The sequence below is a fragment of the Ailuropoda melanoleuca genome, chromosome 6, assembly GCF_002007445.2.
Source record: "Ailuropoda melanoleuca isolate Jingjing chromosome 6, ASM200744v2, whole genome shotgun sequence".
Lineage (NCBI taxonomy): Eukaryota > Metazoa > Chordata > Mammalia > Carnivora > Ursidae > Ailuropoda > Ailuropoda melanoleuca.
This window is the reverse complement of record NC_048223.1, coordinates 33,757,622-33,783,680: the sequence shown is the minus strand read 5'-3', so window position 1 is coordinate 33,783,680 and position 26,059 is coordinate 33,757,622. Positions and strand designations below refer to the sequence as shown.

At 48.1% G+C, this 26,059-nt stretch overlaps 1 protein-coding gene across 12 annotated transcripts in view; it reads left to right on the top strand.

The window, feature by feature from the left end:
• The window catches only part of TRAK1 (trafficking kinesin protein 1), a 118,440-nt gene that overhangs the window by 40,756 nt on the left and 51,625 nt on the right, over positions 1–26,059 (top strand). Inside the window, exon 1 of one of the 12 annotated variants that reach the window (XM_034662167.1) lies at positions 8,457–8,972. The exons of 6 other annotated variants lie outside the window; for them this stretch is intronic. In XM_034662167.1, the coding sequence (XP_034518058.1) occupies positions 8,909–8,972 (64 nt within the window). In that variant the 5' untranslated portion in view covers positions 8,457–8,908. Of the gene's footprint in view, positions 1–8,456; positions 8,973–16,711; positions 17,303–26,059 lie in introns of those variants that run through there. 5 more of the 12 variants (XM_034662168.1, XM_034662170.1, XM_034662161.1 and 2 more) reach the window with 5 other exon arrangements.

The following is a 26,059-nucleotide window of genomic DNA, read 5'->3' as shown; positions in this document are numbered from 1 at the left end:
TTCTCAGAACACTATAGAAATATTGGCCTAATTCTCTAAGCACATTTTAAATTGCCTAGAACTTTTCTCATTAAGATTTAGATCTCTGCAAGGCTTATGTTCTAAAAGACTACAAGCTGTTGGAAATAATTTCCGTATTCATTAAGTAAATCCCAGGGGGGGGGCAGAGCCCGCGTCTGTCTGCCGTGTTTGCATGGGCCAAAGCCCTCGGCCCAGTGCCTTGCGTTAAATAAGTGTTTAATAAATGCTTTGTAAGTAAGAGAAAATGTAAAGATACATGTTTTTAAGTTAAAGCATTTCTCCTTTTTAAAGATAAAAACAAACAGAACAAGCACGTATGGAATACATAGATCGTTTTGGTTTTTGCTACCTTCACAAGATCGCCTTCGTCTGATTAAAATCTGAAGTGCAGCAAAAATAGAGGCAACTGCAGTCTGCTCTGAGCCTAGACAAATGAAATGGATAAATAACACTGGGTGCTTTTTGAAGGAGGGGGTTAATAGTTCCATGAGGTGGTGACAAAGGAGAAAACGTGGGGGAGGGGCGCCCTTGCAACCCTAGGGATCTGTTCTCACCTAGGTGTTGTGTGTGGTGGGTTGGGTCAAGTGAGGGGAGGAAAGATAAATTATAGGCTTGGGGTGGGGGATGTGTTGGGGTTGGAAAAGGGATCTTATGGCCAGGGAAAACTTCTCATTTTCATTTGCCAACAAAAATGATACCAAAATGCTTACATTATAATATATTTATGAATAGTTGCCATGAATTTCTCTCCTGTAAATGCCCATGTTTTGGCCGTGTCCTTCTGCCATTCCAAGACTGGGGGCTGTGTTGTTTATGAGTGAGCATCCAAATGAGCTCTGGATTGTGCCTGCTCCCCTCTCTTGCTCCCCCCTCCCACAAGTGGACTCTCCCTTGGCCCATTTTCACTGCTTTTAGCTATCCAGGTGTCTGCAGGGGCAGAGGTGGGAGCAGAGCAGCCCTGGCTGCATGGACACTCCTCGCACGTGAGCCACACCTGGTTGTAGCATCCCCACCCCGGTGGAGGACCTGTGCCCGGGGCTGGTGCAGGGCACCTGCACGCTGGCGTGCCTGATAGCACCTGCAGCTCTGGTCACAGGCTCTGGTCAGCAGGATAGCCAGGGACTCATCCCCGGGGGCAGTCTACCCACGTGGCCCCTAAGCTTACTCTGGCATCTGCCACCTGCCAGCTTTTTTTTTTTTTTTCTCATCAAACCAGATTCCAATCTTGAGTATCTGTTCTTTTAAGACCAAAAATGCTTGGCAAGCAGTTCTGTACAGATTGACTGTTTTCCTTTTCGTGTCAATCCAGCACGTCTAAGACAAAGTTGGAACGGACTCAGGTGGGAAATTGACATGACAGCTCAGCTTGCACCCCCATCAGCTCCTCCTGCAGGATGCGCTCAGGCCAGAGAGGCTCCGAGTCACAGCAGGAGCAGAATTGGGGATGGGTGGAGCTTCTGGTTTGTGTTTTGAAGCCTGTGACATCTGCCATGTGACCTGGTGGTCCCAGGAATGGAATGCCCCGTGCAGCCCCCCGAGGCTGCAACGAGCAAACTGGGAACTGTGGGACACATCTGAGCTCTGTGTCTTTTCCTTGTCCTTCTCGGACATACAGGCGATTTTAATAACTGCGTCAAGGCCGGGCTGCTCATCGACTCTGCAGTGCTATGCTGAATGTTGTCTCCCTGCCTTTGGATGTGTCTCTGAAAGCCAGGCTTTGTTCTGCCCCAGAGAACCCTGGAGATGGCATGGGCGCCTGCTACCCCTGTGCCTGAAATGAGGTGGAGATGGTTTGGGAGGGGGATAGCTGACAGCAAGCTGTTTGCTAGCAGCCTGCCTTCTGCCACAGGAGCTCAGTGACTGGCAGCGGCCATGTTTGAAAAACTAAGATTGGAAAGAAACTCCCCAGAAGTCCTCTCTGTAGCAGGTGCAGGGAAGGTCTGCTTGTAACGCTGTGTTTCACGCGAGCCGCACCAGCCCTCTCTAGGATGGAAGGCTAGGAAGCCCATTTTTCTGTCTTTAGGCTCCTGGCCTCCGTTGGATGCAGACAGAAGGCCAGCCACAGTATTTCCTGAACGGAGGAAAGCCCTAGAGACCGGGTGCGTGTTCCAGAGAGGATTAGGGCCGTCAAGTGGTTCTGCTTCCTAGCAGGAGGGAAGCACGCAGGGAGCCATCCTTAACACCCACCTGCTTGAGTGGGTGGCAGCGCGTGGCCTCTGGCGAGTGCCGTGACATCAGATACTTTGGGGCAAACTCATAACTGTGTTATTTGTGCTTTAGTTGTTCATTGTTAGTGGCTACTCATCTTTTAAATGTATTGAATAACTTCAAAATCATGTCTACATGTATGTATATGTTCAGGTGTATATAGAAAACCATTCCCTATGTACATGAATATTTAATTCATATGCTCACAGAACTAATAATTAGAAACTTAGAAGTTAAATTCTTTTAAACATTTAAATCTGATCACAAATGTATTTCACAGATTCCCCTTAACACTGCAGACCAAATCTATTAGATTCTCTGAAGTGCTTACAAAAGCAAGCATACAGCTCACCTCGCAACACAGGACCCAGTCCTCCTCCTGCCCGGGTGTATCTGTGACCACAGCGTCAGGCCTTTCCGTTCTCCTACTTACCTGCCTCCTCATTCCATATCCGGTTGGCTTATTCATAGCTACCCTACTTAGAGAAATGTTAATGTAATGCTTTATAAAAGATATTGGTGGCAGAGACTGAACAGTCATACACGTCCACCCCCCCCACTTCTTCAGATGGTTTAAAAATATCTTCCTGTTATCATCTTTCCTTAATATACCAGTTGCCTCGTTCTCTTGGTTGCCCTTTTTGTCTTGGCGTTCCCTAATCATCACAGCCTTTACAGACTCAACGTGTTCCCTTTAAATGTCATTCACTATATTCTGTTTTTGTTGTTCAAATTGTCACAGCCTGGCCCTTGACTGTATTTTTAAGCTGCCTTCTGCGTCTTATCACTTCTGCCCCTAAGACCTTGTGGAGCCAACTCTGCTTTCTTGCAAGCCTGCGTTGTAGGTGGATCTTGATTTTTCCTGCCCGAAGGCATGACTTAGCAGCTCTCCAAGGAGCCCTGTTGACGTTTCACCCAAAGCTGGACACCAGAGTGTTGACCTGCTGGTCGTGGGTGGAGTGGTATCCTTGCTGGGCCACTTTCTTGACAGAGCTGGAAATACTGTTTCTTTTTAGTACCACAAAGTCCCATTGATATTTTCCATTTAGTTCTTTCATGATCATTTTTAATTTTTCTTTTTTTTTTTTTAAGGATTTTATTTATTTATTCAACAGAGGTAGAGACAGCCAGTGAGAGAGGGAACACAAGCAGGGGAAGTGGGAGAGGAAGAAGCAGGCTCACAGCAGAGGAGCCTGATGTGGGGCTCGATCCCGCAACGCCGGGATCACGCCCTGAGCCGAAGGCAGATGCGTAACCGCTGTGCCACCCAGGCGCCCCTTAATTTTTTTCTTAAAAAGACTTCACAGTTTTTTAAAAAAGATTTATTTATTTGAGAGAGAGAGCGAGAATGAATAGGAGGGGCAGAGGGAGAGGGAGAGAGCATCTCAAGCAGACTCCCTGCTGGGCGTGGAGCCCCACTCGGGGCTCCGTCTCACATCTTGAGCCGACACCGAGAGTGGGACGCTTAACCAACTGAGCCACCCAGGTGCCCCCACGATTTGTTTTTTGCTGTGAGATGCCAACTTGAGTTTTTTTTTTTTTTTTTTAAAGATTTTATTTATTTATTCGACAGAGATAGAGACAGCCAGCGAGAGAGGGAACACAAGCAGGGGGAGTGGGAGAGGAAGAAGCAGGCTCATAGCGGAAGAGCCTGACGTGGGGCTCGATCCCGTAACATTGGGATCACGCCCTGAGCCGAAAGGCAGACGCTTAACCGCTGTGCCACCCAGGCGCCCCAACTTGAGTTTTTATCTCCTTTGTCTGTCTTCTTTTTTTTTTCCTTTCATGTTTCATTTGTAAAACATCATAGATGTTTTCTTAGCTGTCAGCGGTTAGACTGTAGGGGTGGCTCATGCCCCGTTTCTAACCAGATGCTCTTATTGCTGAGTGATCCTGGGCCAGAGTCTTAAAGGGTCTGGGTCCCCTGTCGTCATGTGCACAGGGAGGGGCTGGTAATTAGCAAGCAGGGTCTGAGGAGTGAGTGAGCTGGAAAGTGCTGGCTGCCTGTGTACAGCCTCGTGTCCTAGATGGTCCTGGTTGAGGTGGGTGAGTGAGAGGTGGCTTCTCTGAGGCTGCTCCTGGGACCTGTCCCTGATCCCGAGTCTCCCAGGGTAGGGTGGTGATGGGGGCAGCCCCTGCCTGGGGTGGGGGTGCGGGAAACTGGCTTTTTTCAGCTGCAGGAAGCCGCGGGGGGCGGGGGAGGGGGGGAGGGGGGCGTCGATGAGTGGGAGGGAAGGCTGGGATCCTTGGGGCGATGGGACTCTTGGAGGAAAGTGTGGTTTCGAAGGCAGATACACCTGGATCTTACCCTCAGCGCCATCTCTGCAGAGCTGCAGAGGGATTGCTTTATCCGACTGAGCCTATAAAATGGGAGTTCTGGTGTAGATACTCACTTTGAATCTTGACTGAAGCTCATGGAAGTCACCCACCAGTGATGTTATTTCCTTTGTACTTGTTGATACACACTCTGTTTTCTTTCCCATTTTCTTAAGACATGAATTGGATGCGTACAGTCTTTGCACTTGATGTAAGTTATGTTCAGTAATATATTACTGTTTAGAAATGCGTCCCCCGCCCTGCCCCCTGCCAACTGTCACGCCGGCTTTCTACTGTGAACCCAGTGCCTTTTCATTAATTATGCGGGGACAAGCCAAGACATGACGTTTCTATCTCATTTCCCTAATTATAGCTTAGAAAATTGTACTCTCTTTTTAATTGCCTGTACTGGCTTACTTACGTTTTTAAAGAATTTGAGTGAAGAGGATGATCGGAAACCAATATTTATTGCAAACTCACTTTGCCCCAGGCACTGTGCTGAGTACTCTGCTATCCATTAATTAATTAAAACCTCGCCTCATCTCTGAGGCAGGTATTATAATCACCCCATTTAACAGATAAGACTCTGTGTCTAAGAAGGTCACAAACGTGGTAGATGAGGAGCCTGGACCAAACCTCAGGCCATCTTACTCCAAAAGCTCATGCTCTTAGCTATGAAATTAAACTGCCTGAGATTAGTCCGTCTGTCGTCTGTGTGTCCATCTATCTGTCCATCCATCCATTTATCCATTATTCTTTGCCTTTATGATGTGTTACAAATAAAGTATTTTTAAAAATTCATAGTGCAGGAAGGGAAATGTGCATACCTTTGACTTTCTGTGATGCTTTACAGAGTTTGCATTTCCCGTTCGTTTATTACATCTTCATTTTGCAAATTCACATTGGACCCTTTCCCCCAGACATAGTGCATCGAACCTGTTGAGTGTGCTGATATTTGAAGAATCTGTTAATTGTTGACGGGAGGCTTAGAATCATCTTTTTAGAAACACCTTAAGGAAATTTTTTATTATTATTATTTTTTTTAGATTTTATTTATTTGAGGGGGGGGCACAAAAGGGGGAGCAGCAGGCAGAGGGAGAAGCAGGCTCCCTGCTGCACAGGGAGCCCGATGCGGGACTTGATCCCAGGCCCTGGGATCATGAGCTGAGCCAAAGACAGACGCTCAACCGACTGAGCTACTCAGGTGCCCCCATCTTAAGGAATTTTTACCAAAACCTCGGAAAAAGCTTGGGGCACCAGCCTCTGCTCACGTCTTGTGAGGAATGACATGTGGGAGGGCCACATGGGGGTTTGCTGTGGGGCTGTTGAGAGGTGCCGTCCTTGCCAGAGAGAGACATGATGGAGGACCTGAGGGAGAGATGTTCAGATAATGGGGGCAGGTATAGCTGGAATTAAAATCATTGGCTGCTGACTTTAAATAGGCAGATGTCCTAGAAAATCTTAAATGTGTATCTAAGTTGGGGTCAGGCAGAGGGAAGGGCAGGGCTTAAAGTGAGTGAGGGAGGCATTGGGGTCTGCTCTCTATGTTGCCCAGGAAGAATTTGGAATTGGGTGGGGAGGGCCGCAGGTCCTCCAGGGTGTAGGTGACAGCTGGGGAACAGCATGACCAGAGGCAGTACCATTCCCTGGCACTGTACATCTTCCAGACTTGCCCAAAAGCCTGTTTACAGCTTGAGCCAAGATTCATTACCAGCTTCCTTTAACTTTCCTTTCCCCTCCTGAGATTTGAGGAGGTTCTGCTATTTGTTGTTGCTAAAGAGGCAGGAACCCCGCTTTCCACGCAGGGCAGGACATGCTCTCACAGTGTGCAGGCTGGGCCAAGTGGGCTCAGTTGTCCACCCCTGGCAAGTGGGACGATCTGCTTGTAGCATCTTGTGGTGGTGGACAAGCATGGCCTGGTGAAACCACAGGACCCTGAAGTAAGCAGGGAGCTGGGAGAAGCTTCTGGAACCTATACGGGAGACAGGAAGCCAGCTCTGGGGACCTCACAGCACAGCATTACAGACTCATCTGCTTCCCATGATTTAGGAAGGTTGAGATATATTTATCCATAGTACAGATTCTGCCCAAGAGCCTATATATAGGGTTTGTAATTGTGTGTGTGTGTGTATGTATGTGTATAAATATATATATGTGTGTATATATATACATACACGTATATACGTAAATATACACACACAAACATAGAGTTTTCTTCTTAAAAAATTTTTTTTTACTCAAATGCAGAGAGACACACACAGACACTGTATATATTACTCTCCCCGATCTATCCATCCTATTGATGTACCTCACCATTGGAAATGTGGTCTGGGGACCAGCATCATTGCCGTCACGTTCGAACTTGTTAGAGATGCAGACTCTCGGGCCTGCTACACACCTGCTGCATTGCAGTCTGCATTTTAGCAAGAGCTCTGGGTGCTTCACATTAACTCCCAGAAGTCCTGCCCTCGAGGGATGTCTCCACCTTTGTTAACGGAGGCATCATATGCCACTGGGAGAGTAAAGAGAAATTGTCCCTGTTGGGTCACCGGAGAAGGAGAGATGCATGCCCTCTCAGTAGTGGAAAAGAGACTTTTACTATTACTCGTTCACAAATTATTATGGTCTTGAGTAGAAAATTAAGAGAAAACCCCATCAAAGCCCACGCTGCTGCTGGTGACACCAGTGGATCGTTACAGTATCCAGCCCACAGGCTGGTGAGGTTCTGTGGGTAGTTTCCTTTTAGGTCATTGTTTTTCGAGGGAGACTTTTGGCCCCAGAGGACATTTGGCAGTGTCTGGAGACGTTTTTGGTCCTTACATCGGCAAGGAGAGAGAGAGTGGTGCTTCTGGCCTCTAAGTGGGTAGAGGTGAGGGGTGCTGCTGAACACTGTGAGATGCCCAGACAGCCCCCCACAGCAAAGAATGATCTGACCTTAAGTGTCAGTAGCACCGAGGTTGAGAAACCCTGGTTTAAGGGATGGAGTTACCTACAGTAAGTCCAGAATCTGTTTAATTATCCATTACTTCTTTTAATGAGATATCTAAAACATACCAGACACTTAGAACTAATAAACAGTAACTCCTTTTTTTTTTTTTTTAAAGGAAATAAAACATTATAGGGGCACCTGGTTGGCTCAGTCGTTAAGCATTTGCCTTTGGCTCAGGTCATGGTCCCGGGGTCCTGGGATCGAGCCCCGCATTGGGCTCCCCGCTCCGCGGGGAACCTACTTCTCCCTCTCCCACTCCTCCTGCTTGTGTTCCCTCTCTTGCTGTCTCTCTGTCAAATAAATAAATAAAATCTTACAAAAAAAAAAGAATTAAAACATTGTAGATGCACTTAAAAGGACAGTTGCAAAGCCCCATTCCCTCCCTCCCTAGAGGCAGCTGCACCGTTTTGCAGGTGGGCTATTGCCTTCTGTTGTTTGTACTCGGATCACACACGTGAGTGTGCATGAAACACTATATCGAGTTGCCTGGGCCCCTTTGTCATGGTGTTCTCCCCTGTTTGTATGTTGCAGGCTGTTTTCCCAGAAGTTTGAGCAAAGGCATGAGCAGCGGAGCAGAACTGCATCTCAATGGAAACATTTCCGTTTTCTGAGTAATTCACATTTCCTTTAGGTGGTGGTCAAAAATGTTAAGAAAAGGTGTTTAATGTATTAAATCAGGTTGGTGAAAGAAAACCAAAAGTAATGGTTGCAGATTTTAGAAGCTGGCATTTTTCAAATGTGGACTCCGTAGTGGCCCGGAATCGAGCAGATCTTCTTGTCCTTAACATTTGTTGGAAGTTATGATGGTGGCAAGGCCCCTGGCCCCCACCTGCCCGCACCCTCCTTTCGCCCTGGGTGGCACCTCCCAGCCCCTGCTCCCAGCATCCTTGGAAGACATTTCCTCCATCTCTGCATCATTTTCCAGAGCTGGCCAGTTTCTATGGCAACTGTTAGATTGAAAGATGATCAGCGAGCGGAGGCCAGAGCGGGAGGCAAGGCTTGAGTGAGACCTCCGGGTGGTGGTGTGTGTCCCTGACGTCACCCTCCTCGCGTCTGGATAGGATGATAATGGATACTCCCATTTAGGGCTGCTGGCCGCTGTCGCTTTATTAGCAGGGCTGCTGGGGGCTCCGACAGCTCTGCAAATTGCCTCTCTTTCTGCTCCTCCTGTCCTCGCCCCACCAGAATTCTGCTTTTCACGGCCTCTTTTCTCTTTTGGCTGCAGACTGTCATTAGGAATGCACAGCTTAATTCCGGTGTGTTTCAGGATGCTCTTCTGCCCAGTGTTCTGGAAGGGCAGGGAGGCATGGCAGTGTTTTACTTGATGTTGATGGCGCTGTGAAGTCCGTTCTTTCCTCTGCAAGAATACTGACTATGCAGAAATTTATTGAAGCGGATTATTATGAACTAGACTGGTATTATGAAGAATGCTCGGACGGTAATTATGGCCCCCCGCGAAACAGAGCAGGAATGTGTAGGGGCTTTGTCTCCCTCTGGGGTAGGGTGGTGGTCCTGAAACCTTGCCTGGGGACTCGGGCAGGAGGTGGGGGTGGCACTGGAACCAGCACCACCCTAGGCATGCATGGTTCTGACAGTTCTGAAGGCATGGTGGACGAGATGGCAGGTGGGCAGGGCTCGTTGAGAATCCTCTGCGCTTAGTCGGTCTTTGCTCAGAAGGGCAGATGGTATTGGTGTGCTGGACCTGTGAGCATTATACTTCTCCTGGATTGAATTCTCTCTGGGGTGAGGCGTGAGCGTGGTATTAATGTGTGTGCATGCGCTTGTGTGTGTGTGTGTGTGTGTGTGTGTACGCACGCAAGGGGAGATGTGTTCAGTGACCTCTGTGCTATTGGCGGGGCTGGGGAAGAGTGTATTCAGGAGGTGGCTCTCTGGACAGTTGGCAGCAGGCCTGGAAGAATCCTCCCTTTCGGGAGCCCAGACCTGGGGGCCCTGGGGAGGCTGAAGAAAATGCAGAAGCAGCTTCCCACCCAGCAGGCAATTCAAATGAATTTTGCTTGTGGGATCCCACAGAGATATGGGTGTGGGGAGCCGTTGGGAGGGGCTCTCCTTCTGTCACCGGCTTGCTGTGTGCAGGGAGGGTGTGGCACATTCCAGAGGAGACTGGGTGGAGTTTGTGTGGCCCGACAGGCCTCGGGAGGTTTCGGGTACCCAGAAAATAGCTCTGAGGTGCGTTCTCAGAGGCCACAGGAGAGGGCCCTTAGGCTCCTGTGATGTTGGGCCTCAGAATCGTGTAAGACACAGTGGATCTGTCTTCTTTAATTTCTTCTTCAAAATGACCCTCAAATCACATATCTTTTGCATGCCCCCGCCACACACAAAAAGAACACAGTTAATAAGTGTACAGTCTGAGGGTCTGGTCTCTAGGGATGCTATGTTCTCAGTCCCGCATGAGCCATTCATAGGTAAGGTAACTGTTTCCTAATTGAATCGGGAGTTTCAGACTGCTCTAACCATGACCACATTCGATGAACCAGAATGATGTAGCAGGTTGGGAGCTGGCCTCATCAGCAAGCTGAGGAACTACATAATTATCTCTTGTCTGCTGATTTCTGCCTTGACCAACAGCTACAGGAGAGGGACTGGGAGGTTTCCTCGGGTAGGGTGGGTGTGTATGTAACTGTGCTGAGAAACTTTCCCAGTTGAGTACCACTGTCTCCCAGCATTAGGTGAGGACGGCGTCATGTGGAGTCCATGTGCGTTTTTAAATATCCTGAGTAATGGTGGTGGTGGGCAGCTCCCAGGGCCTTCCAGGGAATAGGTGACTGGATCCTTTTTCTTGTTTGGATAAGTTGTTCTTTTTTTTTTTTTTTTTTTTTGTTAAGATTTTTTATTTATTTATTTGACNCAGAGATAGAGACAGCCAGCGAGAGAGGGAACACAAGCAGGGGGAGTGGGAGAGGAAGAAGCAGGCTCATAGCAGAGGAGCCCTGATGTGGGGCTCGATCCCACAACGCCGGGATCACGCCCTGAGCTGAAGGCAGACGCTTAACTGCTGTGCCACTCAGGCACCCCTGGATAAGTTATTCTTGAAGCAGGTTCCCATCCTGTTACCCGACTCCAAGAGGCAATGATAGGGATGCGTCTTTTCAGAACTGTCACTGAACTTGTGTAGTTGCCTTGGTGATTTGGGACTCACTGAGCTCTCCCTAACTTTTTAAAGTAAGGGCTTTAAAGGGCTTTCTTACTGTCTTGACCCAATTGCTACACTGTCCAGCTCTCTTTACACCCTCGTCCTTGGGAATAAAGCCAGTCGCTCGTGGTAGTCAGTCTGAGGGGTGAGAGGAGGCCGCTGACTCTTATCTGGGTGTCTGTCAGAAGGATTTTCTTACCCAGTCATTTCTTAGTTGAGTCTTTTGGCCCGGAGGCAGCCAGATCTCTCTTCTTCCAACTGAAAGGAAAATGGAAGGAGAGGCAACTCATCTGTCCAAGGGTAAATCAATGTTGTTTGCAGTTACTGTCTGCGTGTGTGTTGAGCAGAATACTTTCCTTTACCCTCTGTTCCAGTTTGGATAAAGGGGAGAGGGCCATTGGGACAGAATTTACTGGGACAACTGGCATTTTCATAATCCCATTTTTAAAACAGCAAAACAGGGAATACAAGGGACAGAAACCCAGAAATCATCTAGTTGAGAAAATCCAGGGGATTGGGATTTCAAGTAAATGCTAGCTTTGTAGTTAATTCCTTTACTCATTTCTCACTAGTTGGGTTCTTTCTTGGCCCGTGCAGTTGGTCTGGAAATGCCATTTGCCTTTGTTTATATATGTATCTTTAAAATTGCAAATGAAATAGCCCTTTCATCTCCCAGTCCTGACCTACCTAAGGAGGCCAGGTAGGAGGAGACACACAGCACTGCTTTATCTCTCTTGTCATTTGGCATTTGAATCGTTAATGAGGGAAACTTCTAGGGAACTTTCCATATTAATGACAGAAGATGAGTCAAATGTTTTGAAAAAGATGCAAAATCATCATTTATGTCAGAGTTACTGACTCACACTTACATTGCAGGGTTAGCACTGAAAAGTAATATATATATGGGAGTATCGATTGCAGGACAATAGGACCCCTGTTTAAAAATTGGAATTAAAAAATAGCTGCTGTTCTCTTTTCTCTCTGAGGTTTAGGAAAGCTTTATTTGGTGTCAAATGACCGTATCCTTCCCCCTTTCAGTCTTAGTTATGGAATCTTACACACCATTTTCCCCACCCCCCCAAACCAAAAACAGTAAGACCCCAGACGGTGTAACAAAGGGCATGGGGCCCGGGCTTAGAATAATAAGAAATTGGAGGGGTTGGGTGCCCAGTACCTTAAAGGCATTTTTAGAGATTTGAAACAGCCAGCTCTCAACACAGTATAGCGTGGCCTTCGGAATTTGTGCACATAAACCAGTTTTAACTGTGGTGTCAGACAGGGTCATGGCTACCTACTTGGATGTGTCCTCCCTCTAAAGCCTGGCAGATTATGAAAATTGCCCACTTATTTAAAAAGAAGATTATTGGATTTACTCCAGACCCAGAGAGGTCCTGAGAAATCTGAATTTTTAGCACATGATTCCTTACGTTAATATGCATAATTAAAGGTGGTCTTTACATCAGGTGTGTTTGGGAAACAGTGCCAATGTCATTGGAGACCAGGTCTGGAAAATAATTCTTTAGGTCTGTCACAGAATCTTCTGTTGTTTCTTGGCTACGCTGGTCACTTAAAAAAAAAAAAAAAGTATGCTTTTAAAGACTGTGACACCATTTTAATATTAAAAAGGCTTGGGTTCAAGTGTATGTCTTTAAGTTAAAGAAACAGAGCGTACTTTTGTAATGACTCTCGAAGTATGGAGATTGCCAGAAAGTGCACTGGCGTGGAGTTTCTGAGGCCCATTTTGCACTCTGCATGGTTTGGGCACATCCTGGGACCTCTGTGAGCCTCTGTCAACTCAGATGCCCCGTCTGGAAAGTGGGGATAGACGCAATGACCAGAGCCATAGTGAAGAGCTGTTGAAAATACAGTTGACTCTTGAACAGTGTCGGGGTTTGGGGTACCAACCCCCCCCACACAATAGAAAAATCTGTGTAGAACTTTTGACTCCCTCAAAACTTAACTACTGATAGCTTACTGTCAGAAGCCTTGCCAAAAACATAAACAGTTGATTGACACATTTGTATGTTGTATATATTATATGCAGTTTTCTAAAATAAAGTAAGCTAGAGAAAAAATGTTATTAAGAAAATCATAGGAGAGAATATATTCACAGTACTGTACTGCATTTATTGAAAAAAATCCACATATAAGTGGACCCATGCAGTTCAAACCCATGTTGTTCAAGGGTCAACTGTAAAAGCTTTCTGTAAACGGTGATGTGCTGGGCCAGTGCTTAATTTTATTTTCTCAGAAATAGTCTAGTTAGTAAGTTCTTTTTAAAAATCCCTTCCAGAAGGTGAGTGGCATTTTGAACAAGGGTACAGTATCTTTTTTTTTTAAAAGATTTTATTTATTTGAGAGAGAGAAACAGAGAGAGCGAGCAGGAGAAGGGGGAGGGTCAGAGGGAGGAGCAGATGCCCCGCTGAGCAGGGAGCCAGATGCGGGGCTGGATTCTGGGACCCTGGGATCATGACCTGAGCCGAAGGCAGACTCCTAACCAACTGAGCCACCCGGGCGCCCCAGGGTATGGTATCTTTACCACCTGTTTCTTGCTAGGTTCTCATATACCTGCACACCCTCATTGCCTGCTGTCCAACATTGTAGGTGTGAGTGTCGGGGCAGGGGATGGTCTTGCTCATGCTGGTCGTATCACGGGGAAGCTCCGGTGGACGGCTGAGGAAGTTGTTCCTTGGGCTTCTTACTCCATAGTGAAAAGTCCGTGACGATACACAGGGGCTGTCATGTGTGCCCTGTTAACTTGCTTGACTGCAGTGACCTCTAAAATGCCACCCCAAGGTGGGGGGTGGCTAGTTTGGGAGTAGAGTTTTGTTGGAGGTATTTTAAACATTCATTGGAAAGTTGTTCCTAGGTTTTGAATGATTTTTTTTTTCTCTTTTCTTTTTTTATTTATTTGACAGAGAGAGAGACAGCCAGCGAGAGAGGGAACACAGGCAGGGGGAGTGGGAGGAAGAAGCAAGCTCCTAGCAAAGGAGCCTGATGTAGGGCTAGATCCCAGGACCCTGAGATCGTGACCTGAGCCAAAGGCAGATGCTTAATGACTGAGCCACCCAGGCGCCCCCTCGAGATGATTTTCTAATGTTCCTGCACTTTTGTGTCAATGCAAGCAGGCCTCCCATGTGTTCATTTGTGTTCATTTTGTGTTTCTTGTGGGATGCACCTTTGGAAGTGGAGGATGGCTTTTTCCTTTCTGGACACAGCACCCTTCTGAATGGCTGTAAAAGTGACTTCGAAAAAAAAAAAAAGGAAGTATAAATGCATAGTGTATCTGTCCGTTCTTACCACCGGCTTTGGGAAAGTAGCGGTAATGTCCTCCCTCTGATGGCGATGCAAGCCCAGAGCCCAGGTTTTGGAGCATGATGTTTCTCTTATTTATTTATTTTTAATGGCATAAACAAAGTCCTTGGACCATGACCCTCAATGATGGGGGGCCCTGCTCCAATGGGACCAAGAAGTGGAAGTAGGGGGGAGCTTGGAGCACTGAGAGAGGTCTGCACAGTGGATGGCACCGGGGAGGAGAGGACAGAAGGACACTCATGGCAGGGGGGTGCAGTGGGGTCGGGCGGGCAGGGGACTGTAGGGGAGGCACAGACCGTGGAGCTCAGGAAGTATACAGCTCACATCTTGGAACAAAGGGGCACCCTCAGGAGGGCTGTTGTCCAGTGGGACTTGTTGTGACAAGGGAAACAGTCTGCTCTGTGCTGTCCAGTACGGTAGCCATTAGCCACGTGTGGCTCTGGAGCGCTGGAAATGTGTCTACCATGACTGAATTTTGGATTTTATTTAATTTTAATCAATTTAAATTTGACTGTAAATAGTGGCTTGTGGCCACTCTCGGGATAGTGCATGGTAGACCCTCAGGACAGTGACGCCTCTGACAGTATATTGAGTAGATCTAGAGAGGGACACTTGCAGAAGGAAGCCCCTCTACCCCGCAGGAGGCCACACTTCCTGTCCAGTGTTCCCAGGGACGGTCCAGAACTCAGTCCCTGCCTCTCCTTCCCGGTGCCCCAGTGTCTGGTCCTTGCCTCTAGACCAGCACACATACCTGACTATTCCTGGGGCCGAGCTCCATCCAGAGGTCCAGGATCTCCCACTTGGCACAGGCATTCCTAGGCTTTCTTGCTTTGGCTTTTGAAGAAAGTACTCTGTCAGAGAAGATGTTTTTTGGCCCATCTCTGTCTTTAACCTTGAAATGAATGCAGGTGTGGATAAGGTTTGAGAATTCCTTAACATCCCTAGGAGGCGGGGCGGCGGGGGGGAGGAGGAGAAATTGGGGGTGAGAGGCAGGGAATATCCTGAAGAAGGACTAAACCCAGAAATATGAGGTGACATGAAGAGCCTAGGATGGTTTTGTGTTCAAAATGCTGTGTCCTCAGTGTTTATTATATAATATACATAGACTTGGACATCATTTGTTAAGGATAGCCTAGATTTGAGTTAAAAGCTGAGTAGAAACAACTTGGTGATGAGTCATCACTTGAGAGTATTTTCAAATACATGAAATCAGCTTTTGTTTTCATTTGTACACACCGTGCCCCAGTACAGTATCCTACACATCTTCTAGTCAGTCTGATATTTGGTGAATGAATAATGCACAAGGTGGAGATCCCCCCTCCTATCCTCCCTCCCTCCCTCCCTTGCCAGCGTTTCAGACTCACTGTCATTTGAATTGAATTAAGCCCAATTTGATGCCATTTATTGAGATTAAATGGCATTTTTTTTCTGAGTGTGTATCCTCATAAACATTGTATTTAAAGCTTATGCAGATTTTCAAAATGTGATTTTAAACCCCCTGCCACTGAATTTCTGCTAAGCCTTCTTTTTATAAAGAATACCTCTTTAATGTTGTACAATGTAGTAGTCATTTTCAGGTTCCAAAATATTAGCCAGACAATGCATATGTCTCTAGGGTTTTATTTTTAAATAGCATTTTTATTGTATTCTGGTTTGCTATTTGAGGCACTCATATGATCTTATATTTGTTTTTATGGAGGTAGCAATTCGATGCAGCAGACATTTTTAGCTGCCAAAACAGAATCGTCAGCCCTACAGATCCAAAGCTGAACGAGACCTAGCGCCCGCACCTGTGCAGGGAATGCTGTATGATGGTCTTGGCTCTGCTGAAAGCCTCCCTCTTGGTGAGCTGGGGGAGGTGAATGGGCAAGAGCTGGGACAGGTCTCCTGCTGTGGCTTTTAGGAGCAGGGACACCCGCCACAGGGTAGCTGGGAGGCGGCCGAGGCACAGATATTGCAGAATGTGCTGCAATTCTCAGCTGCCAGCGCTCGGGGCCACCTTCCAGTGGCTTTGATGGAAGAACCTGCCATTTTCACTGTTAAAGGCAAAATCAGACAGTTCAGAGGAATTGGTACTGAGATACACAATTAAACTGTGGATTCTTCTTCCAGGCAACACTGTTAACTGTTAGGCTTTAGCTTTTTTTCCCCCCTTATCCTAGCAATTAGAATTTATAAATTTGCCTGTGAATACACAGATTTAGGATGAGAGTGGGGGTTATAAACGCAGATTTAAAAACACCAAATGCAATGTATTATTACCAAAAGAGTGAACTGAGCTTAAAATAGGTAATGGTTACTGCCATGTGTTTGTTTTCTTTTTTTTTTTTCCTTTTGCTAGGAATCAGAGTGATCACTTCCTTCCCCGTTCAGCACTGTGTCAGGCTGTTGTCAAAGTCAGATTGGTCTCAGGGGTGCCTGGGTGGCTCAGGTTAAGCGTTTGCCTTCAGCTCAGGTCGTGATCCCAGGGTCCTGGGATCGAGCGCTCTGTCTGGCTCCCTGCTCAGCAGGGAGTCTGCTTCTCCATCTCCCTCTGTCCCTCTTCCCTGTTCATGCTCTCCCTCAGATAAATAAATAAAGTCTTAAAAAAAAAAAAAAGAAAGAAAAAAGCTTGGTCTCAGTTTCTGGAGCACGCCCACCGAAATTCTCTCATCTGAGGGCATTGGGCAATTATTCACCAGGACAGCTGCTCTGTTGGGGTCTTACCTTTAGTCAGGTGTACCTGCTTCAGGCTTTTTTGGTATTGCCCTGTGCTGTTGCTATGAAACTTGCAGGGAGCTACCATTCCTCATTGCTTCTGGGGGGAGGAAGAGTGGAGAGAAGAATCTGGAGGTGGAGAGCTTACCTGCAGCCCTGCACCTGCCTGCCCTCCTCCCCTCTGAGTCAACGGCACCTGGTGGGGTCAGCCTGGGGCAGGCAGGGCATTCCCATTCTGGCAGGTGCTTCTCCCCGCCCTGCCCCACACTGTCCCTCCTCCCAGCTCCTTCCGGGTCTGTCCTGGGTGTCGCTGGGCCAATTCCCTGTGCACACCCTCCACTCCAGCTCAACCAGGGAATGTCCTCTGCCCCGTCCAGGGCCCGGCGTGTGCCCCAGGGGACCAGGCTCCAATGGCTCCTCTGGGCAGACAGCTGGGAGCTACCCCAAGAACCACCCCTTAGAGCCATGTTTGGGCTTTGGGGTGACTTCAGCAATGTCCCTGAGAGATCTGGGAAGGGAAGAAGAGTATTTTGAGTATGACTGCCAGAAGGAAGAGAGGAAGACCCCCCGTGAGCAGCATGAAAGCCTGGACCTCTTGGAAGAGGGTAAATTCTGTACTTTGTTCAAATCTGACCCTTTCCCTGTTAGTGTCTAACTGTTTAACTGATCTCACAGCACTCTTCTATTTTCCTATTGAGGTGTAACTTCCAGTACACAGATCTTATGTGGTGAGTGGCTTGTAATGACCCCCGTGTAAAACCACATGCAGCATGTGTAGCACCCTGACAAGGCCCCTCGCACCCCAGGAGGGAGACCATGGTCCTGGCTTCTGTCACCTTAGATCTGTGTGCTCCTTTGTTCTTGATCTCTGCAGATGGAATCAAGTAGTGTGCATTAATTTGTCTGGCTTCTGTTGCTTAACCAATGCATACATGTTATTGCAAATATCAGTAGTTGTCTGGTTGTTTGTTTTTTCCTTTGTGGCATTCCAGTACTCTTTTTGAAGAGTTTTAGTTGTTTTCTTGTGGCTGAATGGGTTTTGGTAAGTTAATGGGCAAGAGACTGAGTCATTATTAAATAAAGTATGTTTTTGTGCTGGCGTTAATTTTATTTTATTGTTTTTTTTTTTACGTTTAAATTCAATTAATTAACATAGAGTATATTACTAATTTCAGGGGTAGAATTTTTTTTTAAGATTTTATTTATTTATTTATTTATTTGGCAGAGAGAGAGAGAGAGACAGCCAGCGAGAGAGAGAAAACAAGCAGGGGGAGTGGGAGAGGAAGAAGCAGGCTTCCAGCAGGGAGCCCAATGCGGGCTTCGATCCCAGGACTCTGGGATCATGCCCTAAGCCAAAGGCAGACGCTTAATGACTGAGCCACCCAGGCACCCCTCAGGGGTAGAATTTAGGATTCATCAATTGCATACAGCACCCAGTGCTCATTACGTCACGTGCCCTCCTTAATGCCCATCACTCAGTTACCCCATCCCCCACCCACCTCCCCTCCAGCAACCCTCAGTTTGTTTATTTCCTATAGTGTGCTGGCATTATTTTTTAAAAATCATTAATCACTGTTTTGAAATAGGGATTTTTTAAAAAAAAACCAAACTTCAGATTCTTTCTTTTTTCTTTTTTAAAGAATTCTTTATTTGAGAGGGAGAGAGTGAGCAGCAGTGGGGCAGGGGTGTGGTTAGTAAGGGGCAGAAAGAATCTCGAGAGACTCCCTGCTGAGCAGGGAGCCATGACCCTGAGATCATGACTTGAGCTGAAATCAGGAGTAGGTGGCTTAACCGACTGAGCCACCCAGGCTCCCCAAAGTGGTTATTCTTTTTTATTCTTTTTTTTTTTCTTTTAAAGTAGGCTCCACTCCCAGCATGGAGCTCACCATGGGGCCTGAACTCACAACGCTGAAGTCAANTTAAAAAAAACCAAACTTCAGGTTCTTTCTTTTTTCTTTTTTAAAGAATTATTTATTTGAGAGGGAGAGAGTGAGCAGCAGTGGGGCAGGGGTGTGGTTAGTAAGGGGCAGAAAGAATCTCGAGCAGACTCCCTGCTGAGCAGGGAGCCATGACCCTGAGATCATGACTTGAGCTGAAATCAGGAGTAGGTGGCTTAACCGACTGAGCCACCCAGGCTCCCCAAAGTGGTTATTCTTTTTTATTCTTTTTTTTTTTCTTTTAAAGTAGGCTCCACTCCCAGCATGGAGCTCACCATGGGGCCTGAACTCACAACGCTGAAGTCAAGGCCTGAACTGAGATCAAGAGTCAGATGCTATGGGGGCGCCTGGGTGGCACAGCAGTTAAGCGTCTGCCTTCCGCTCAGGGCGTGATCTCGGCATTATGGGATCGAGCCCCACATCAGGCTCCTCCGCTGGGAGCCTGCTTCTTCCTCTCCCACTCCCCCTGCTGTGTTCCCTCTCTCGCTGGCTGTCTCTATCTGGGTCAAATAAATAAATAAAATCTTTAAAAAAAAAAAAAAAAGAGTCAGATGCTAAACTCACTGAGCCACCCAGGTTCCCCTAGGATTATTCCAAATAGAAAAGTGCAAGGACTGATGTTGAAATCATCTTGGGAACCCATCATCAGTTCTATCAGAGGGATGCTGCTTTTGGACAAGTGGGAGAGTTTTAATAATAGGCCCAGAGGCTTGGTGTGAGTTTCCTAGTAGGGCTTCTCTGGCTTTCACCCACAGCCCAGAGAAATCCCAGAGAAAGGGATTTTTGGGGTGCAACTGGATGTTTAAACACTGACTGCATGTATGTCCTTTAGGTCTTGAGTAAAAACGATGTGAATACCTTTTCAAAATTCTGCTCTGGATGATCTATTTTCATGTTATCAACGTACCTTTTATTTTAAAAATTATTTATAATTGGCCGTATACCAAAAGTGTTTTTCTTTTGAGGTGTCTGTCCTGAAAATATTAACATTTTACCTACAGGCCAGTTAAAAACATTACACTGGAGAAATCAGGGAAAGGGAGCAGCCAGAAGAGAGCCAGGGGACTCCGTGCTGAGGCCCGGTCCCCCGCCCGACCCTTCCACAAAGGAGATGGTGGAAGTAAAAGAAGTGCCCTGTGATGGGGATTGTGTGTTAGTCAGGTTCCTGGAAATGCTCAGGGGAAAGGCATCCGTGTGCCCTTGTAGGTTTACCTGGATCAGCGGATGTCCCTTACAGCTGTGGAACCCAGTGTGTGGCCCGTGTGCCCACATCACCTGGGAACTGGTTAGACGTGCAGACTCTCAGGCCCCAGACCCACTGAGTCATAACCCATCTTTTAACAAGATCTTCCAGGGATCCCTGTGTAGATGAAAGTGTGGGATGAGCAGTTGCCATAAAGCATAGTAAGATGATTTTAGAAACCAGTCATTGAACCATGTGATTCTAAATTAAAGGCTACACAAGGTTCTGGAGCAGTGTTTTATAGCCTAGTCAAGAGAAGAAAAAACTGTGTATTGCAAATATTTCCTATATCTATATATTTTTTAAGATTATATTTGTTCATTTGACACACAGAGAGAGACAGGCAGGCAGAGGCAGAGGGAGAAGCAGACTCCCCACTGAGCAGGAAGCCTGATGTGGGACTTGATTCCAGGACCCCGAGATCATGACCTGAGCCAAAGGCAGACGCTTAACAAACTGAGCCACCCAGGCACCCCCCCCATATCCATATTTTTAACTTTAAGGAAAAAACTGTGAGCCAGAAGATGATGAGACCCAGTGTTCCTTGTGTACTTACTGCGTGTGCCGGGCACCATTCAAAGTACTTTTATTTTTTTTTTTTTAAAGATTTTATTTATTTATTTGACAGAGAGAGAGACAGCCAGGGAGAGAGGGAACACAAGCAGGGGGAGTGGGAGGGGAAGAAGCAGGTTCTCAGCAGAAGAGCCTGACGTGGGGCTTGATCCCAGAGCTCTGGGATCACGCCCTGAGCCAAAGGCAGACGCTTAACGACTGCGCCACCCAGGCGCCCCTCTAAGTACTTTATATGGATTTGTACATTTAATCTTTAAAACAACCATATGAGGTTAAGTTCTGTAATAATTTCCATTTCACAGGTTTGTAAGAGGGAACTTACATGACCTTGTCCAGACTCATAGAGCTAGTAAGTGATTTCAACCTGCGTAGAACGGCTCAAGGCTGTCTGCTCTTCAACCATTATGCTAGCAGTTCTCAAAGTGGGGTCCCTGCCCGGTAGCATCAGCATCACCATCACCCAGAATTGTGTTAGAATTGCACCTTCTCCGGGCCCTGCCCCAGACCTGCGGAGCCAGAACCCTGGGGTGGGGCCCAGCAGACTGGGTTTTAACACGCCCTCTGGCTGATTCCGATGTACATTGTCCTGTGCTGGTCCACATTTTATAGATAACCACGGGTGTTGGCTCACAACCCCGTCCACAGCTTCCCGGGTGTAATCTGAAACCCGCCCCCATTCCCTGTGGGTAGGGAGAGATGAAGAAGGAGGCAGGCCACTCCAGATTGGTGGGGGGCAGGTGTTATAAGCAAAGAGAACTTTCATAGGAGGCTTGCCTCAGGTGGCTGAAAGACAGTGGCTCCCCAGACCTGCCTGCCAAACCTTAGAAGTTTCTATAGAGGCTTTAACTGGGTTTAGTCACGTATACCACTCAGATGTTCTCAACACCACATCACCAACTCAAGGCTGTGACCTTGGAACAGCCTCTGGGATCAGGAAAGGCCAGCCGAACCCACATTCCAAGGACAGGGAGGGAATGGGGAGCCTCTGAGTGCCCTGGGTCAGCTCACAGGTCAACTGACGGAGGTCACATCTTTTTGTTGGCATCCCCCAACGCGTGTCCCCTACTTTAAGATCACATTCAAGGAGGGCATTGCTCTGTATTTGCCATCTCCCAATAGACTTAAATTCTCTTCTCTTTTGTCCCTTCCCATTCCATCTCCTTCCTTTCCCCAAAAAGTGTTTCGGTGTCCTGGAGGGGTGAAGTGTTAATAATAATTTCAGGACAGTAAGCTCAAAAGAAAGACACCTTCTTGCCAATGTGCTGTTTTCTTTGTAAAGTCGAATTCACAAGACTGGCTCCTGGCCGGAAGGAAGTCTGGAGCATAGATCAGAAGATGGAGGTTTGGATTGGCAGGTTTGGTTTCTGTGGCAGTCCTGTGTCCCAGAGCAAGCCACTTGCAGGGCAGGCCCTTGCTTTTCTCCGACGCTGTCATACCGCCTGTGTCTTAGTTAATGGGAAGCAAGTCCTGCGTGTGGAAGAAAATGCTCTTGAATAATGAAATTATGTGCAGGATGTGGACATAACTGTTCCCTGGATTCTGAGCTGGTTTAGGTGGTTTTCTTCCCTGTTAACGATCTCCAAGAGGTGCTGGGTTGCTTTGGTAGCTGTGGATTCAGGACACATTTATTCTCTTCGGGTCACCTTTAGGGGATAACAGGCACTTTCTAATGTCACCCTTTAACCTTCAAAACAGCCTTTGAAATAAATGCTACTCCCATTTGCAGTCAGAGCAACTGAGGTAAGCTGGGTTGTCCCTGTCCCAGGTCCCACCACCATCACCCTGCCCGGGGTCTGCCTTCCACAACAGCCAGGCACGAAGCTAAGGGAGTGGAGGCCTTTCCTGGCATCATCTCATATCATCGTTCTAACCCACAAGGTGGGTGCTCACAGGGAGCCCGGACTCCCAGGAGAAGCAGCTTGCTCCCACCATGCAGCTGCAAGGGGCAGCTTGGCTCTTACTGTCCTCAGTTGAGAAAGTATCTGGGCTCTGTGTCTTCTGGCCCCTGAGGACTTGAACAGCACAGGAACGGAATTGACCTAAAGCAGGTTCTAGCTGCGTGGCCTTCTTGAAGGAGGCCTCTGCTTGTTTGCGCAGTCCCCTCTGCTCGGGGTGCGAGTGGGCAGGGAGCAAGGCTCAGTGCTACTGGGAGTGAAGTTGCAGGTTGTGCCCCCTCCTCGCCAAGCCGGGCGCTGGCGCCAGCACCGGGAAAACGCTGGCCAAGAGGGAAGTTTTGTGGTTGTTTCCTTGTGGTTTGCTGTGCGGCAGATTCCTACCATTTTCTCAAGGGAGTGTCTAAGGAAGCCTGATTTCATAATTTTTTCTCAGCTGGACACCCCTGAGGCTGTTACCCAACTGCAAGATTCCTCACCCGATTCCTGGCAGGTGGCAGGACTGGAAAAGAGCATATGGAGTTCTCTGGGGTTAACAGGTTTTGGTTTCCTGAGCCCACCGGCTGCGCGAGAGCCTGTGTCCCGTCCTCAGAGGTGGCCGCTGATGTCCAGGATGGAAGGGGCCACCTCAGTCTTTTGCACAAAGGGCAGTTTTCAGGTGTTGAGCACTAACCAGAAATTATCATCTGGAAAAGCAGAGATCTCAGAGAAAACCACAATTGGCAGTGGGAACCTAGCTAGAGCTTGCTGGAGAGCCCTGGGCCGGGCGGCCCCATGGGACTCTGTGCAAAGCCGCACCCTGCTGGGCTGTGCACACTCTCCAGCTGATTCCAAGGCGAAGCCTGAGAGGCAGCGCAAACAGCACATTCCTCCAGTTGGCGAGGGAAATCCCAGGCTGCTGGTGGTTGGCTGGGCTGCATGGAGAATGGCTGGAGGGAAGGTGGTTGTGATGTCTGCGCCAGAGCAGGCGCCATCAGGGTCCCGCCCCGGTGTCTGTGTTGACCCAGGGTGGCTAGCAGCATGTGAGCGAGCCATGTAGCACTCTCTCCTGTAGGTCGTGCATGAGGAAGGAGCTGACCCGGCTTATCGGTACTGGCCTCAGCATTGTTTGCTCGTGGTGTTCGTGACCTTGATCTCCAGCCTAGGGTTTGGTTGGTGGTATCCATGGCCACCCCACGCAGGCCTCCAATGATGTCAGTTGCTCGGGGTGGTCCTCTTCCTGGGGTGCAGGTATCAGCATAACCCCAGGGCTGGTCAGGGCCAAGGCTTACCTAGGGCCTGTGTTCTTTTGGGGTCCCCTTGGTGCTCTGCCTACTTCTGGCATCTGTCCCCTGACCCCTTGCCATCCCCAGTCTTCGTGTATCTGAACTCGCAACAGCGCCTCTCACCTGGCGCTTCCTGCTTGCTCTTCTCCGTGTTGCTCGTTTGTGCAAGCACCTTACCTGCTTGAGAGTGAGATTCATGTATTCACTCAGCAGACAGTGGTTAAGCACGCCATCATGGGGATCACACTGATCAGGCGTGATAGCTCTATGACCTTGGGCAGTTTCTTCATGTCTAAAGGGTGGAGAGCAGTAATACTTTTCTCCTAGGATGAATGTAAACACTGAAGGAGGTGACAGCCATCCAGCACTTGGCGGAGTGCCAGCATGGGGAGCGCCGTCATCAGTGAGCCATTGCTAACCACCAGGTTAGCCCTCATTAGATATCCCGATGATGGAAGGACACCAGAGATCAACACTGAGTGTTCCAGCCTAGGGTGGGGTGGATGATTAAGGCGCTCAATAGACCACGGTTTTGTCCTTGGACAAGCCACTTGGCCTCTCTCCCTGTCTGGTGTGTTAAGTGGGGATCATGTTTATGTCATGGAACTGTGCTGGGTTTTAAGTGAAATAGTCTAGTCCTGTGTAAGATGCCCAGGGTAGCAGTTGGCGTGTTGGGGAGACTCAGTAGTCCTTTTGTTTCTTCTTCCCCGCCTCTTCAGGAACTTGCCGTGGCTCTCTGCTCTCAGCCCACCTGGTGGGGAAAGTGAACCAGTAAGACAGTCACACTAGCATTGTGGTTAACACTGCTGACGAGCAGTTCAGTGTAGCCAGACTGTACTGTCAGGTCCCTGCTGCCCCTCCTCCACCCCAGTGCACAGACGGGGCGCCACGCAGACACTGGTGGTGGCAGGGACAGACTGCCGTTGTAGCGGGCTGGCCTCTGCCACCACACCGTCCCTGCGTCCAGCTCCGAGGCTGCTGTGACACACCAGCGCCTTGCACCGAGACGAGTGGCGGCCTCTTTCGGCCCATTTGGTTCTGGCTTGAGAGCACAGCTGCTTATTAGTTGATGCCTTCTTGAACACTGCTTCTTTCTTAGCAGTTTCCTGCATCATCCCTTTGTGTCACATTGGACTTGAGACTGCCCTTTTCCAGATGGCTTCTTTCCTACCCCCACTCCCCAGGGAGCTGGGAGGGGAGGGGAAGAGAGGGGAGAGGAGGAGAGGGGAGGGGAGGCGATTCTCTGGGACATTAGTTTATCTTGGGGCAACAAGATATACTCCGGGGCTTTTATGTTTTCACCTGTCTCTGGGGTTTCGGTTAGACATGAGCCTTTCTTTCCAAAGACTGGTCTGGGAGAAAACAAAATTTTCATCTTTTTTGAGCATCAATTACGTGTGTCCCCAAAGAAGATGCTCCACTGCCTTCATGTGACTTCCATAGCCCAGGTGGGAGGGAACGTGGGCCATTTGTAAGAATTACCTTCATTATGGCCTTGGCCATGGCCGTTTTGGGTGGGTCCTCACTCTATTCCTACACCCACTTCAAGGGCTGCATCAAAATAGTTATTTCATTTGTTTGTTTTTTAAACCAACTAATGTGTGTCTTATGGGTCTTAGTAGTTACTCCACTTGGGCTGTTGGGCCAAGTCTAAATTATTTTGAAGATAGGTGAAGGACAACAGCTACGCCAGGGACGATGCTCTAACTTGAGAGGAGAGCGGAAGCATCATGCCTGGGAAAACAGTCCAGAGCCCTTCTTTTCAAAAACTGGACAGAGGTGGCCTTTGGTTTCCTTACTGATGTATCACCTGAGCAAATTTTAATGACAGTCATCTAAGTAACCGTGCTCTCTGTGGGGTGGGCTGGTACATGTGTGTGCTTTGCCGGTTTTGGGGTGGGGGATTGCTATTGCTAAGTTGCTGCTGTCTGAGTGCACCACTGTGGTCTGGGGAAGGCTCAGTCAGGGATCGAGGTAACAAAAGAAGGCTTTTACAGTGCCACGTAGTGGGGCAGTGGTTGGAACAGAGTGCATATTTCCAGTATATTTAGTTGTGTGTTGTTTGGTAACTTAAAATATTGACGTATAACTTACATACCTTAAAATTCAGCTACTTTAAAATGGACAGTGTAATGCTTTCTTTTCTTTCTTTTTTTTTTTTTAGATTTTATTTATTTGGCAGACAGAGAGCAAGCAAGCACAAGTAGGGGGAAAGGGCGAAGCAGACTACCCACTGAGCAGGGAGTCCATGCNAGCAGACTACCCACTGAGCAGGGAGTCCATGCAGGATTCGATCCCAGGACCCTGGGATCATGACCTGGCCAAAGGCAGACACTTAACTGACTGAGCCACCCAGGGGCCCCCAGTGTAACACTTTTGAGGAAATTCTCAGAGTTGTACCACCATCACCCTAGTCCAGCTCTAGAACATGTGTCTGCCCTTCCCCATGCGA